The 15,720-nt window shown below is 35.4% G+C and overlaps 1 protein-coding gene across 7 annotated transcripts in view; it reads right to left on the bottom strand.

Annotated features, from left to right (window-relative positions):
• The window catches only part of LRCH3 (leucine rich repeats and calponin homology domain containing 3), a 115,910-nt gene that overhangs the window by 20,502 nt on the left and 79,688 nt on the right, over nucleotides 1-15,720 (bottom strand). For 2 of the 7 annotated variants that reach the window (XM_060010824.1, XM_060010830.1), the window contains exons 11-15: nucleotides 13,389-13,440; nucleotides 12,855-13,004; nucleotides 9,436-9,486; nucleotides 7,702-7,755; nucleotides 2,935-3,006 (exon numbers count right to left, since the gene is read on the bottom strand). In XM_060010824.1, the coding sequence (XP_059866807.1) occupies nucleotides 2,935-3,006; nucleotides 7,702-7,755; nucleotides 9,436-9,486; nucleotides 12,855-13,004; nucleotides 13,389-13,440 (379 nt within the window). The remainder of the gene's footprint in view (nucleotides 1-2,934; nucleotides 3,007-7,701; nucleotides 7,756-9,435; nucleotides 9,487-12,854; nucleotides 13,005-13,388; nucleotides 13,441-15,720) is intronic. The other 5 variants (XM_060010825.1, XM_060010826.1, XM_060010827.1 and 2 more) reach the window with 5 other exon arrangements.

Below are 15,720 nucleotides of genomic sequence, written 5' to 3' on the forward strand. Positions count from 1 at the left end.
GGAACTGTAAAGAAGGAGGAAGAACTAGTTCAACTGGTATAGAGTGTACCTAAAAAAAGGGAAGAGAGTTAAGCTAATTTAAGAGGAAGCGTTGGTTAGCTGGGTTAAAAATATTGAAGACTTGGCAGAGGAGTAGAATCAAGAAAAGCTAGAATAACAACAGGTTTTCAGGCCTTGATAGCTAGTTATATTCAATAACCATTGAGTTGTACTCAATAATTTATGATAACTGAGACACATTTTTGAACAGAATGACTTTAAAACACACACACAAATACACACACACACATACACACTCCCAGGTTTTTTTCTCCCTTTTGGTTTTCAATATTTTCAGAAATCTTTTATCTGAAGTTGGAGTTGGGTCAGGTGAGATTAATGATGACAGGAAATTTTAACTGCTATAAATAAGTAAATAAACAGAAGCCATGCTGTTGAGAAAATTCTTGGACTGATCTGAAAGACAATTCTGTGGTAATGTTTCCTTGGTTTGATACTCTTAGACCGAGAATTAAGACTTAAAAAGTAAGCTGCGCTCCTGAGTGAAGCAATGTATTACATCTTCATTAGTGAAAAAGACAACATGTTCATCAAGTTTAAAGATGCCAATAAACTAAGTTTAGGATGCTGAGAAGAAATGAAAATTTAAATAACAAACTTAATTTAAAATAAGAACAACAGGCACTAGTAAAAGGAATAAATGGGCCAATGAGGCAAAAGCTGTATATCTTTTTAAGGAAACAAAATACTATCCTTATTTTCAAGGAAGATGAGGTAGAAGGAGAAAGCTAGGACCAATGGTACAAACAGAAAAACATAAAAAGTAGAGATTATTCCAGATACAGAGGAAAAAAATTTTAAATTTAAAAAGGCCTATTACAGTGAGATAGACTAGAAACTTTAACATATTTAGGAATAAACAATAAAGTTATTAGACAACTCTATTAGATTAGAAGGAAGAGCTGAAACACATTCTACTGAATGGCAGCAAATGTTCTCTACCTCCAGAAATACCAAAAGATAACATGCAGTTGGGTGTAATGAAAAACAAAGCCAGAAAAGAGGGGACTTACAAAATGGTGATTTTAAAAATATATTTTTATTCAAACTATAAATCTAACTGCTTACATTCTAGGATACTGAAATAATTAGTTCAAATCACGCTGAGGCCATTGACTGGTATATCTGAGAACTTTTGGAGAACTGGAGAGCAAAAAATGGAAACTGATACAAAGTCAACTTTTAGTGCCTAGTTAAGCAACAAAAGAAATAAAATCATGCCTAAATATAGTATATACCTGCTGCAGAGTAACTGAGATACCAAAAAATAAAGAATAAATATTTTTAAACTAATCATTTGACAGTGCAGCAGGTCTGACAGGAAGAATGTTAGACATTACACAACTTCTGGCACATTCAGATTTGGCCTTACTCAACTAAAATTCTAGGGGAGGATAAGCCCCAATGCCCTAAGGTATCCATTGAGTGTAACGAATTAACTTTTCTCCTATATACCTAGAATGGTACTAGTTATATACCTTCCTTGAAAAAATTTTGAAAACAGTCCCTCAAATAATTTTCTTTGTAGTTCAAATAACGAACCTAGCTGAGAAAGGCTAGCAAAAGGTTAATATAGAAGAGAATTATAAAGTTTTATCAGGTGTCATCCAGGTATGTGTAGCTTCAATAATAACCAGAGAGAAGGTTTATCAGGTTTACAGATGTTATAAAGTTGGAGTCAGCATTTAGAAGGACATGATGCAAGAATTTGAAAATATTCCGGGAAATCAGAAAATTTTAAATGTTCGAAAAGCAAAATTAAATATTTAGGAAAACAAAAGATACAAAGTTTAGAAATTAATTATCATTTAGGAATATAACTAAAACATCTGAGAATTACAATGGATACACAGCAAAATGAATACCAAAATGGAAAAAGCCAACCTAATGCTCAGCATAAGACGTGAATAACCCTTGTTTCATGCTCAGTACTACGTGGGCTCTAATGAGGGATATATTTCTAGTTGGGAACTGTGAAGCCAAAATGGAGGGCAGAGAACTTGTCAAAGTTCATAAGGACAAACAGGCTAGGAAAGGCACATAAAAGGGCCAAAGCTTATTTACGGAGAAGACACGGGTGGCATCATAACAGTTTTCAAATATAAAGATTCTCCACATAAGGACTGCTAAGTAACTAGCAAATCTCCACTCTGGAAAGAAAAGAAGAAATAGGTGTAAACCACAGGAGGACAGATATAAGTTAGACAAGGAGAGGACCTTGTTGACAGTCAGGATTATGAATCATTTCTTAGGTATCATATGATAATAAGTATGGAATTACCATCCCTAGAGGTCTTTAAAAAATAAAATACCACAGGTTTTTAATTTAGACTTCCAGGCCATGTGATCTCCATTGTAACTATTCCTACTCTGCTTTTAAGTGCAAAAGCAGCCATAGACAAATGGGCGTGGCTGTATGTCACTAAAACTATTTACAGAAACAGGTGGCCTAGGGACCATAGCTTGCTGACCTCTACTGTAATAGGGTTTTGGCAGTGACACTTTGGGGGACTGATACTCAAATTATTTTGCATGCACATTAGACAACAGAGTTAACTCAATATCATATATTAACCAAAGTAACATAGTAACTCATGACAAAAAAACCCCAACCCTTTGATAAGAAAATTAGAAGGACATTTCAAACAAAAATCTCAATATAAAGAATTAACAAAGGCTCTATGTTTCTGGCATAATAAAACTTCCAAAAAATTTCAAGTGAAATTAATGTTAAACTTAGCTTCATAAGCTTAGTTATATTTCATACAATTCTAGATTTCAGACTGTTGTTAGACCAATCCATTGGGAAATTTAAGATCTCCCGGGCAAATCCCCTCCTCAAAGTTCCTGGTAAATTACAATAACAAGATATACCTTAAGAGGCCTGAAGGCAGAAGAATGAGGCAGGGTAGCAGCACAGCCCACTTGATTCACACCTGACAGCGACTAAATGGCAAAAGAGAAAGAGAAGAAACAGAAGGCAGCATTTATGTTAGCAAAACGTCAGACAGGCAGGCAGGCAGATCTTGTCAGTAAAATTAGCAAAGGAAAGGTCACTGACAAACTTTCAAATGGTTTACTAAGATATTGATAGGGCAGAAAGAGAATAGTTGGGGGGAAAACCCTATAATTTATTAAACACAGTTTTCCACCTGTTTAATTCAAATTATTTCAATACCTCATACCACATTAATCAAGAAATGAAAGGCATGACTTATTAAACATGATTTTATATAGAAATAAAACTGAGTACATCAAATTTTTTTTAGCAAAATAGCCTTAGAAACAAATGAGTCCTGTGCTGTTCCTATGACAGGGGAAACAAATCCAGTCAAAGAGCTCATTTTAACTGATCAGAATTGGCATGAATAAGAGCAACATCTTTTCAATATTAATCCAAATTAGATTTATTATAATTCAGTTTAATGGCTCTGATGTGAGAAGCCAGGACATGAGGATTTTGCATCACACCTTAAGGATGAACCAGCATTTCATTTCTGCTTCTGTAAAAGTCCAAATGACCTCTGAGAAGTTAAGTACAATTTTCCTTTTCTTTGAATCCTTTATCCTTTCACCAGCCTACATAAAACTAGTTAGATATATTAGAGATACAATTAGACACAGTAAGTGTTAGAATCCATTGTACAGAATTTTTATTACAGATAAAAGCTGCTCAAAACATGACAATTTTTTCATTTGGTGGGGAGTGGAAATCAGAGAAGACAGAACTTTCACAAAGGGCGTTGAGTAAGATTGTATCTATTAAAAATGCCAAAGGCTTAAAGATATTAAAGTCTTTATAAGTTAAATAATTTTTAAAAATTTAAACTACAATCACAAATATCTGAATCATGGGATAAATGAACAAGAACACATGTGGTGTTTAGGAAAAGGTGAGTAGGATGGTCACTATGATAAATACAACTATATTTTTAATGAGTTGATAGATAGCAATGTCTTTTTCGTGTGTGCAAAACAAAGCATGTAACACACACTGCAACATTATCTTAAGGCAGAAGAAAGTGAGGAAAGAAATGTACCAAAGAACAAGGCTGTGACAGCAGTCTTACATTGTATATGCCTTCACCTGTTTAGATTTCCTGGGCCTCCTTACGATCAAATGGACTTGAATTACTGTCAATCTCAAATATAAAAAGGCTAGGGCTTCCCTGGTGGCGCAGTGGTTGAGAGTCCACCTGCCGATGCAGGGGACACGGGTTCGTGCCCCGGTCTGGGAGGATACCACATGCCGCGGAGCGGCTGGGCCTGTGAGCCATGGCCGCTGAGCCTGCGCGCCCGGAACCTGTGCTCCGCAACGGGAGAGGCCACAACAGTGAGAGGCCCGCGTACCGCAAAAAAAAAAAAAAAAAAAAAGGCTAAAAGCCACTATGCTGGCAAAGAAGGAAAAAAGGATGGAAGGAAGAGGAAGTGAAATGAGCCTAGATCCTTTCTAGTGTCTAGAGATGGGATGTAGATACATGTGGGACATATATGAAAGCAACAGAAGCCTGAAGGGCAATCCTAAGAGAATGTTAGTGTAACTGATATTAAACATTACCAACAGTTATTTCAAATCCCATATTTCAAGGTCTTTAAATCAAATCCAACATTTACTTGCTATATCATCAGAACTTATCTTGAAACAATTTTTTTTGAGATTTTTCTTTTCTGATTGTGATTTTATTTTTTATTTTTTTATTTTGGCCACACCATACAGCTTGTGGGATCTCAGCTCCCCAACCAGGGATTGAACTGGGGCCACTGCAGTGAAAACGCCAAATCCTAACCACTAGACCACCAGGGAACTCCCCTAATGAGCAATTATTAGATGTACAGAATACATCAGGAATTATTCACTCAGGAATTATTTATTAAGCAACTAATATATCCCAGGAATTATGGTAGGGATTGAGTATACATAGGTAAGTGCAACAGAGAATATCCCTGTGCCCATGAAGCTTACAGTCTAGTAGTCTATTGGGGGTGGGGGAGAGGGGGAGATACAAAACAATAAACACCCACCTAAAAGTGCTATGAAGAAAAAAAAAGAACAGTGGAGACAAATTTGATTTGGGGGTAGGGGTGTTGCAGAAAAGCCATTTTAAGGGTGTGATATTTAAGTTGATACCAGATAGATCAGTAGGAATTAACCAACGGGTATATGCAGGGAATGAGAGGCATTCCATGCAGAGGGAGGAGCATTTGCAAAGATCCTGAGGTGGGAAAGGGCTTGCCATATTTTCAGAGCTGAAAAAATGCTGATATAGCATGACCCCAGAGATGAGAGATACATAGTACCCAGAGTACACAGGAGCTTATGGGCCATGTTAAGAAGTTTGGAACCTACTCTAAAGGGTTTGTAGGCTGTGTTAAGAAGTATATGGATTTTGGAACTTCCCTGGTGGTCCAGTGGTAAAGAATCTGCCTTCCAGTGCAGGGCACACTAGTTCAATCCCTGGTCGGGGAACTAAGATCCCACATGCCGCAGGGCAACTAAATCTGCACGCCACAGCTACTGAGCTCACGCACCTCAACAAGAGAGCCTGTGTGCTGCAAACCACAGAGTCCACAGGCTCTGGAACCTGCGCACCACAACTACAGAGCCCATGTGCTCTGGAGTCTGCGTGCCACAACTAGAGAAAACGCTCACGCCACAACTAGAGAGAAGCTCACATGCTGCAACTAAGACCTGACGCAGCCAAAAAAATAAATAAAATAAATAATACATCTAAAAAAAAAAGTATATGGACTTTATTCTACTATATGAAGCCACTGAAAAGTAGTTTTGAGAAGATCAGAGGTATGATTTAAAAAATGACTATTTTTGTAATACATGTTGGACACTATTTGGCATGCAAAAATATGTGAGACATGGTTCTTGTTTTTAAAGGCCATCTAATTTAGGCCAGACATGAATACTGTTAAGTAAAATATAAGTGTATGTATTTTGAAAATGGCTGAAATTACAAATTTCATGCTAAGGGGATTTTATTGTTTTTCCAAATTCCACTTTTTCCTTGACAAAAACGCCTGGGCATTCAGCACTTACTATATGTGTTATTAAATCTCATCTTCAGTTTCCTAAAGTGTTTCAAAGTATTTTCAATTACAGTACAGGAGGCAATATAGCACAGTGTTCATGCACGTTCTCAAGTCACTTGGATCTAGATTTGAACCCAGCCTTGTACTTACTAGCTGTGACCTTGGAGAAGTCACATTCTGGACAAAACATTTGGTGCCTCAGTAATCATTTGTAAAATGGTGATAAGTTTAACCTTAACTCTTAAGGCTGCTGTGAGGAGTGAATGAGATAATTCTGGTAAAGTGTCTGGAGCACCATAGGCTCTCAATATTTTTCTACATTAAATTGTTATTTGCTTCTCATGCCAATTAACTTTGACTAAAACTCCAGAGGCTTATTTCTTTATAAGACTGCCAGTTAAAATGTGCTATAGCCATCTTAAAGGAAATGATGATTACAGAACACAGAAATTCTGACAATGAAAGTTTATGTAATAGAAATCTCATGCTCAAGTATGCAGTTCATGCAGTAGTATGCACAATGGCGGCAGTTACTAGCTCCTAAGACAGGAATTGCTACAGATAATAGGCTTTTGAATTGCTAGTCTTCAATACTATGGTGAAAAAAATAACATAAAACATGATGGGAAAAGCAATTATGTACATGGTTAGAATTCTCCTGCAAAGCTGACAAAGTAAGACTCTCAATAAAGCTCTGAAGTTATACTCATTTTCAGCTGATGAAACAGGCAATAAAAGTAAACCAGTGTGTTTTAATGTATCTTCTAAATTTGCATGTGTCCCATAAAATCAAATACAAAATTAAAAAAAAAAGTAAACCAATATTAAAAATGATCAGTAGTGGGGCTTCCTTGGTGGTGCAGTGGTTGAGAGTCTGCCTGCCGATGCAGGGGACACGGGTTCGTGCCCTGGTCCAGGAAGATCCCACATGCCGCAGAGTGGCTGGGCCTGTGAGCCATGGCCGCTGAGCCTGCGCGTCCGGAGCCTCTGCTCCGCAGCGGGAGAGGCCACAACAGTGAGAGGCCCGCGCAAAAAAAAAAAAAAAAAAAAGATCAGTAGACAGCATTCCAAGTTAATGTTTCCCTGAGTTTAAGATATAAAATGGGTATGGAGGGATAATCTTGAGATCTCAAAGTTTGGGATTTTCAGTAGGTTAAAACAGATAATAAAATAGGATGCCAAATATACAATTGTATAATTAGCATCATGAAGTAAGGGAACCATTCATCATACAGGTGACTTATAAGACAAAACAGTGATTAATAAAGTTCACCTGGAATTAGAAACATTTCAAAAACGAATATATTATTCCCTCTCCTCCAAACACACATACAAAGCCAATATGGTTCTCAATGCAAATGTTTTACTTTTGGAAACACTAACAAAGATATTTGAATCACATCTGCAGAACACTTGGAACACTGGGTAAATCATTAAAAGTAATGTAGGGAGACAGTTCTAGCTATTTGTAAAGCATTTAGTAATGATGCTCATCATGTTTTATGGTATTTAGATCAATTCAGAATGAAAAGTACAGTAGCTATTCCCCAAATCTCTAGACAAAGCAATGTAAAATTCCATTTTGTGCAAGGTTCTTACCACTAACAAGGCACTATCATCAGTGTGCTGAGACCTTCTGGATGGGAAGGGACACTGGAGAGGTGGAGAAAAATGAAGCAATGTCAAAAACAAGCTATGCACACACATGACGAGTTTCACAAATACACAAGCAAAGAGACATATTAACACATACTTGTGAAGATGCTGACATACAGGACCACATTCACAATCATTCAGAGTTCATGCATTAAAATAGCTAATAAGTTGTTTCTGAGTAACGATTTTCTCCCAAAGAACTTAAACAACTGCAAATATGATCTTATTGCATAAAAACTTTCTAAAGCAAGGAGGGGAATAGGAATTATTCTCTGTTCTGAGAAGAGAAAGCTGAAGATGTAGCAGTAACATAAAGAATTTGTGGTCATTTAGTGAGCCAGTGACAAATTTAAAACAATAAACCCAAGAGTCATGATTTCTAGTCTAGGCATCTCTTCATTACCTTTCTCAGACAAAACAAGGGTACAACTGGAAATTTTAAAACTATACATGTTATTTTCCTGAGGAGCTTTAGTTTTCAGATAATGAATTACTCCAGAATGACCAGTAAGGAAATGTTGGGTAAAAAAGAAAGAGTGTATTAACTTATCAAACTTTGACTGCCAAAGGTTTGTACAGAGTTATTACCATGTGAAGAAAAGACAACTGGAAAGTGCTTGAGTGAATCTTTCAGGTACTATACCAATGCATAAGCTCTCAAATAAATAACCAAAAATAGTTATTATATGTCCAATAAGATTAAAAAAAACTTTATAATGGATAATTTAAAACATTTCAAACAATACATCTTACCATTCCAGAAACACTTGTGCTTTGAAAACACTGTGCTGAAGATTGATGCTTGTAAAGCCCCATGTATTAGGTTTTCAAATAACTTATTTTACAAAAATCAAAGTCAACACTCACATGAAATAATGCCTTTATGCATTTTTTAAGGAAGTAATGATCATAAATTGAAAAAATAAGAAGGCAAAGATAAGGGAAAATAGCTAATGAAAAAGCCAAGTACAATAAAATATTCATTTAGTAATAAGCTTCATTTTAACAGGTCAAAATAGGTACACAGATTTTTAAAAAAATAATGAATCATAAATTTTATTTCAAAATGTAAATGTCACTAAACGTGCACACATGTTAAAACAATAAAATTTACAATCTAGTTTATTTTTTTCTTTTTGCATAGGACATCATTATAATACAGAATCTAGGTGCATAGATTTTTAAAAGGTTAATAATTAATTTTACATGTTACATGTTACTTTGAAACGAAAATGTACTATTTAATATTATAAAACTAATGTGTACAAAGTATAATCAATAATATACACACTTAGGAAATGAGCACTGAAGCTGAAATACTATGTAGAGTTTTTTGTTTAATACCGACACCATTCACGTGTGCCAGATACAGCTCTCAGGACCATCTCTCATTACACAGTAGCTCTGAAAATGGATGAGGGAGATGGTAACTCTGCTGGGGATGGGAGGAGGGAAATAATCTCCAGACGGATGTGTATAGATTTAAAAAACCCCAATCTATAGATTCTGATAAACTTCCTGGCCTGTGTCTTTTTCTCCCTAGTAAGAATTTTGTGAGGGGAAAAAAGAAAATGGCAACATTTTGATCACTGAAAACATATGATAATCACATGCAAAACATTTCATTTTCATTGCAATAATAAAAAGTTCCAAAGAAAGGTGATTATATAAACTTACCTCACCGTCTAAGGGGGAGTGTTGTTTTTGTGGACTTTGTGACGCTTTTTGCTATATAACCCCACACCCCCCAAAAAAGGGAAGCTGGTCAGAATCTAGAACACTGGGAATGAAAAATGCTATTTACTAAAATGATCACTCACATTAATCTCTGTATCTCTCGTGTATGGTGTTTTTCTAGATCTACTGGTTAGAAGACGCTGCCCTTTCCCTTAAATAGCTTACAATTTAAATGAGGAAAAGCAAAAATAAGCTGACAAACAGTATTTTCCTGTGTCTATAAGCATCTATAGAAACAGAAATTTTAAAAAACTATGTTTTTTATATGTACATGGATATAAACACATTCATAGAGAGGTAATCTCTCACTAAATTCTCTCAATGAAATCATCCTCTTTCTTTAATGGCTTCAAATACCACTCTAATGCTAACAGCTTTAGCTCTCTCCTATCAGCCAAATTCCAGGCTCGCATTTTCAAATGCCTGTGGACCCTCTCTACTTAGAAACCCCACTGTCATCTCCTGTTCAACGTAACCAAAAAAACCCCTCAATTTCCCATACTAACTGGGTATTTCCCCCCATTTGCTAATTTCTGTTATTATGTCAATTAATAATATCACAGTATCTGTATAGTGAGTGTTTTACAATGTGTTCTTATACACAGTATCTCAAGTGATTCTTCTTACTCTGTGAGATAAACAAACATCATAATCATATTCTTTTAAAGATGAGAAACTTGAGGATAGAGAGGTTATATGATATGTGCAAGGTTACAAAGTTAGTAAGTAGCATAATTGAGATCTGCACCTATGCCTTCTGAACCCAAATCCAACATTCTTTCCACAAAGCTAACTCCCATTAAAACCATTCTTTTAGCCTCAAACCCTTGCTTTGGAACCTTTTTTTTTCACTCATTTTCAGTGATTTATTTAACATTCACTACACATCTATGTAAGACATAATGATGCTTCTCTTGAAATCTCTCTTATAGTTAATTTATAAAACCCTTTGTGGTAGTAGGGGGTGCAGCATACACCATACTAGTAAATAGGTGAAGCCATAATAATTCTGAAATAATTAATACTTAATAGTTAAACATTAAACATATGAAGAAAATAAAGGCACAGAATGGCTCAGTAACTTTCCAAAAGTCAAGCACATACCAAGTAGCAAAGCTGGATTCAAATTCAGATATTTCCGATTCTAAGCCCTTACCACAGGACGACACTGCCTTTCCTTAGGAAAATTAGAAATCATCTAGTCTTATGCCTTCATTTTGTACCCTAATCTAATTATTGCAATTACTCTCTATTTCATTTTCCTTCTTTCCTCATCTCTTTCTAACATATTCTAACATGAGTAGATTAGTTTTTCAGAAGTACCTTCCCTGTCTTTTCTCCTGCTTAAGAACTAAAATTGTTCTTTTCTGCCTAATTGTTCAAGATCAAACTCTAATTTGACATTTAATCAAGGCTATCTACAATGTAATTATCTCTTACTAGTTATATGACTTCTACAGAAGGCAAGCTAAATGAGTTAATTTATGTAAAATGTATAGAACAACACTTAGGACATAGTATGTGTTAGCCATTATCGTTTACTGAGAGTCAGTATAGCATTCTGGTCATAGACCAGGGTTTGGAGCCAGCCTGTCCTTTTTTTTTTTTTCTTTCCAGTTTTATTGAAATGTAATTGACATACAGCACTGTATAAGTTTAAGGTGTAATAGCATAATGATCTGACTTACATACATGATGAAATGATTACCACAATAAGTTTAGTGAACATCCACCATCTCATAAAGATAACAAAAGAAAAAAAAAATGATGAAATGATGAGAACTCTTAGGATTTTCTCTCTTAACAACTTTCACATTTAACATATATTTTGTACATTTCATCCCTAACTCTTATTTATCTTATAACTGGAAGTTTGTACCTTTTGGCCACCTTCAGCCAATTCTCCTTCCCCCATGCCCTGTCTCTGGCAACCACAATTCTGACCTCTTTTTCTATTAGCTTGTCTGTTTGTTTGTTTTTGAAGTATAACTGACCTACAACACTATGTTAGTTCCTGGTGCAAAAGACAGTGATTTGATATTTCTATATATTACAAGGTGATCACCATGATAAGTCTAGTTACCATCTAGACTTTTTTTTTTTAAAGAAACTGTTTATTTTCCATCAGCTTTATTTCCATTTTCTGTTCAGCCTGTCTTGATTAGCATCTTTGCTCTGCCACTTACTAGCTGAGTATTTAACCTTAGGAAAATTGTTATCCTCCCTGAGCATCAGAGATCATCATCACAGGCTTGATACATTTGAAAAAATATAAGAGAATTTATTATGTGTATGGTACTTAAAGAAGATATACTTTGGCTAGAGTTATGAAACAAGAGAGAAAGCAGCTAGAAGATGAGTGATTCATTTGTTCAATCATTCATTTAAAAAATATTTATTGAGCTTTACTAGGGGCTAAGACCTGCTTAAATCTAGCGATATAGCAGTGAATAAACATGACAGACATGGTCCCTGTCTTCATGGAGTTTACGGATAAATGGGAGAGACAGATATGTCGTGTGTGTGTGTGTATGTGCGTGCGCGCGGGCGCGTGCGTGTGTGTGTATGTTTTTGGCCACACCACGTGGCTTGTGGGATTTTAGTTCCCCGACCAGGGATCAAACCCAGGCCCTTCGCAGTGAGAACGTGGAGTCCTAACCATTGGACCACCAGATAATTCCTGGGAGAGACAGATATTAAACAAGCAAAAATATAAATAATTATTTAACTATAAAGAAAAAATTCCCAAGGTGATTTCAGAACAAAAAGACAAGTAACACAGGCAAAAAATTGAACCAGGTTTAGAGGCAACTACAGAGGCTGATTAAAAAAAGAAGTGTTAACAGGGGTTGTTAATTGAGTAGATGTGGAGAAAACAGAAAGTAAAGAATCAAAGATGACTGAAGTATTAAACCTGTGAGCCTTGCAAATTTTTGGTATTCCCTAGAGGTAAGGAAGTCAGTGATAAGTTCAGATAACAATAGTTTATATTTGCATGGCAGTTTACAGTTCACATAAAGCATTTTCACTTTCCTGATACACTAGAGATTTAGGAAATGGCAGCTGGATAGTAAAGTGATATGTCTAACGACAGATAGGTAGTTAAGAGTAGAGACTATCGCTGTCCTAAAAGCAAGATCACTCACTTCTGATTGTCCTCAAGCCTATCTACATATGAGGACAATTAATCTAATCACAAGCAGGAGACAGTTATACTATTTACTCGAGAATTCATATAATTAAGATATCAACTTTTTTTTTTTATTAAGACAATAAAATCTGACATCCTCAGGAAAGCAAATAAGCACTTACTTCTAAGAAACGTTAGGAATATCATTCAATGAATCCAAAGGGCTCACCTTGACAAAGTCCAGGACAGCATCTCTTTGAATCTGCTTGGTCCTTATTTTCTCTTCCTCATACTGTAGGGCAGCAAGTTGTGCCTCTCTCCGAGTACGTTCTATTAATTGTTCTCTTCTCCGATGAAGTTCCAAGTCTGCATGTGAAAACTAGAACAAAAGTATCATTTTGCATATGCAAGTAGCGATAAAGATCAACTTACCAATATTCTTTATCAATTTGGGAAACTACTGTTGACCCAAGCAACTTTTACTTTGCAGTCACCAAGCATTTCTTCAGATGTGTTTATTGCTAATCTTTTCCCATCTTTGCACTGTGTTCTTACATGTATTATAAAGACTTATGTTCTGTCTGGTGTCTAAAAACACTGTTACCAGCATAAGGTGCACATATTATATTAACTGTAGATTGAAGAGACAGGTAATGAAATTTACAGATATTTGGCAATTAACTGTAATTTAAGTATTATAAAAGAAGAAAACCATCTTAATTTAAAAAACCCCACAAACTAAAACTGAAAAAAATGTTTTTACCTGATTATGACTTGGTGATAGTGATAAGAGGGAAGATGGCTCAGCTGGAACCCTGACCCAAAAAAGAAAAAAAGGAAAGAAAAAACTCTTTGATAAGACAGACAGATAGATAAAAGACAAGTGGAATTTTATTGTTAATGCAGCTTTCTATTAATCAGCAGGCAAACTGTCTGGTCAGCACTGAAAGACCAATTGCATTTTGTAAACTTGAGCCCAAGTCACTAAATTAAGCTACAGGAACACCTGATGTCTCCAACTCACATTTCACGTGATGATATCACTGATGAAGCTACAGATAGCTAACAACTGTCTATGTCAGCCAGTGCTGACAATACGGTTATTTGAGATCACTTCTCAAACAATATCGTTTCTTTACAGCACACTAAGTACTACAATCTTCTTTACTATCATGACTGAAACAAGATACGTGTAAATGGAGATGGTTTATACACAAAGCCATTTTATCAGCAGAAATCTGGAATACTACAGAACCTGTAACTGCACGTTTAAAGCACTCCTACTCCCATTTTAATTGAAGGAGCAATTTTAACAACAAAAGTAAAGATTTTGTTGATTTTTATCTTTTAGAAAAACATGAAACCTGATTTGGTGCTTAAAAAAAACAGTAAAACTTGCTTCTCAGTTTTATCAGTGCTAACTCTTATACTTTGATATATATTCCCTGAATTTTAAAAATATAATATGTAAGAAACCAAAAACTTAAGCTATTCTACTATACTCTTTCATGCCACGATTTTTTCTTATATTCGTTCCAAATCTTTGAAGTTTTCACAAAATTCTTTTTTAAAAAAAATTTCTAGCCATTAAAAAACTTTTGACAGAATAAATTATGTTTATAATTTTTAAAAGGAACAGAATAAATAACTACCAAATAAATTACTTAATAATAACTTCCTATGCAAGGTTTAAAATAACGTTAAAGCTAGGGAAAAGCTTCTTTAACTTTCTACTAATCCTTGTCAACCTTTATCCTAGCACTCCTAATCAGTGCGTCCTCAGTCACAAGTCTGACAAGATAAGAGGAGGAGAGTGGGTTGGTAGGGTAAGACTTTTAACTGGGATATAACCACTAATGTGAGATGAGTGACTCCAGTACTATATACTAGTCTGGGAGAAGAATAACTGGCATTAACTGCAAATTTGTCCCAAACTACTAATTTCACTGTTAACATTTCCTATAGCTTTTATTGGCCATCTGTAGATAAACTACACCAAAAAACCCAGAAAGGACCATGTAAACCCATCTCAAATGGGTTTATGTGCCCTGATTTGAACACTATGTTTTAATAATGTTTTTCAAGCAAAACCTTTTAATATACACCTTCTTTCTACTCCCATTTCTTTACTCTCTTTTTATACCAAAACCTCTTTAAAAAGCTGGTTAAATCCATTGTTTCTACTTCATTTCATCCCATTTTATTTTGAACCCACACCAATCTGGATCTGTCCTCACAACTTCACTGAAAACTGCTCTCTTCAAGTCTGAGGCTTTACATGTCCAAATCCAATAGTTAATTTCTTAGCCCTCACCTTACTGAACCTACCAGCAGTATGTGTGACACTAACTGCATCAGTCAATAACTGCATGGAACTGAATTCTGCCAGCAACCTATATAAGCCAGGAAGTGGATTCTCCTCCAGGGTTCTCCAGATAAGAATCCAGGCCATCCAAAACCTTGACTTTGGCCTTGTGAAGCCGTAAGCAGAGAAACAAGAGAAGTCTGCCCAGACTTCTATCTCTCACAACTGTAATATAATAAATAGGTATGTTTTAAGCTACTAAATTTGTGGTAATTTGTTATACCAGCACTAGAAAACTAATATATAAGGCAACTGAGCAAAAAGCTGGCTTTCAGTCAGTAAATTTAAGAAAACAGAAATCGTATCAAGTATCTCATCTGACCACAACGCTATGAGACTAGATAGCAATTACAGGAAAAAACTGTAAAAAATACAAACATGTGGAGGCTAAACAATATGCTACTAAATAACCAAGAGATCGCTGAAGAAATCAAAGAGGAAATCAAAAAATACCTAGAAACAAATGACAATGAAAGCACGACGACCCAAAACCTATGGGGTGCAGCAAAAGCAGTTCTAAGAGGGAAGTTTATAGCAATACAATCCTACCTCAAGAAACAAGAAAAATCTCAAATAAACAAACTAACCTTACACCTAAAGCAATTAGAGAAAGAAGAACGAAAAAAACCCAAAGTTAGCAGAAGGAAAGAAATCATAAAGATCAGATCAGAAATAAATGAAAAAGAAATGAAGGAAACAATAGCAAAGATCAATAAAACTAAAAGCTGTT

This window comes from Delphinus delphis, chromosome 4 (assembly GCF_949987515.2).
Source record: "Delphinus delphis chromosome 4, mDelDel1.2, whole genome shotgun sequence".
In the NCBI taxonomy this organism is placed as follows: domain Eukaryota; kingdom Metazoa; phylum Chordata; class Mammalia; order Artiodactyla; family Delphinidae; genus Delphinus; species Delphinus delphis.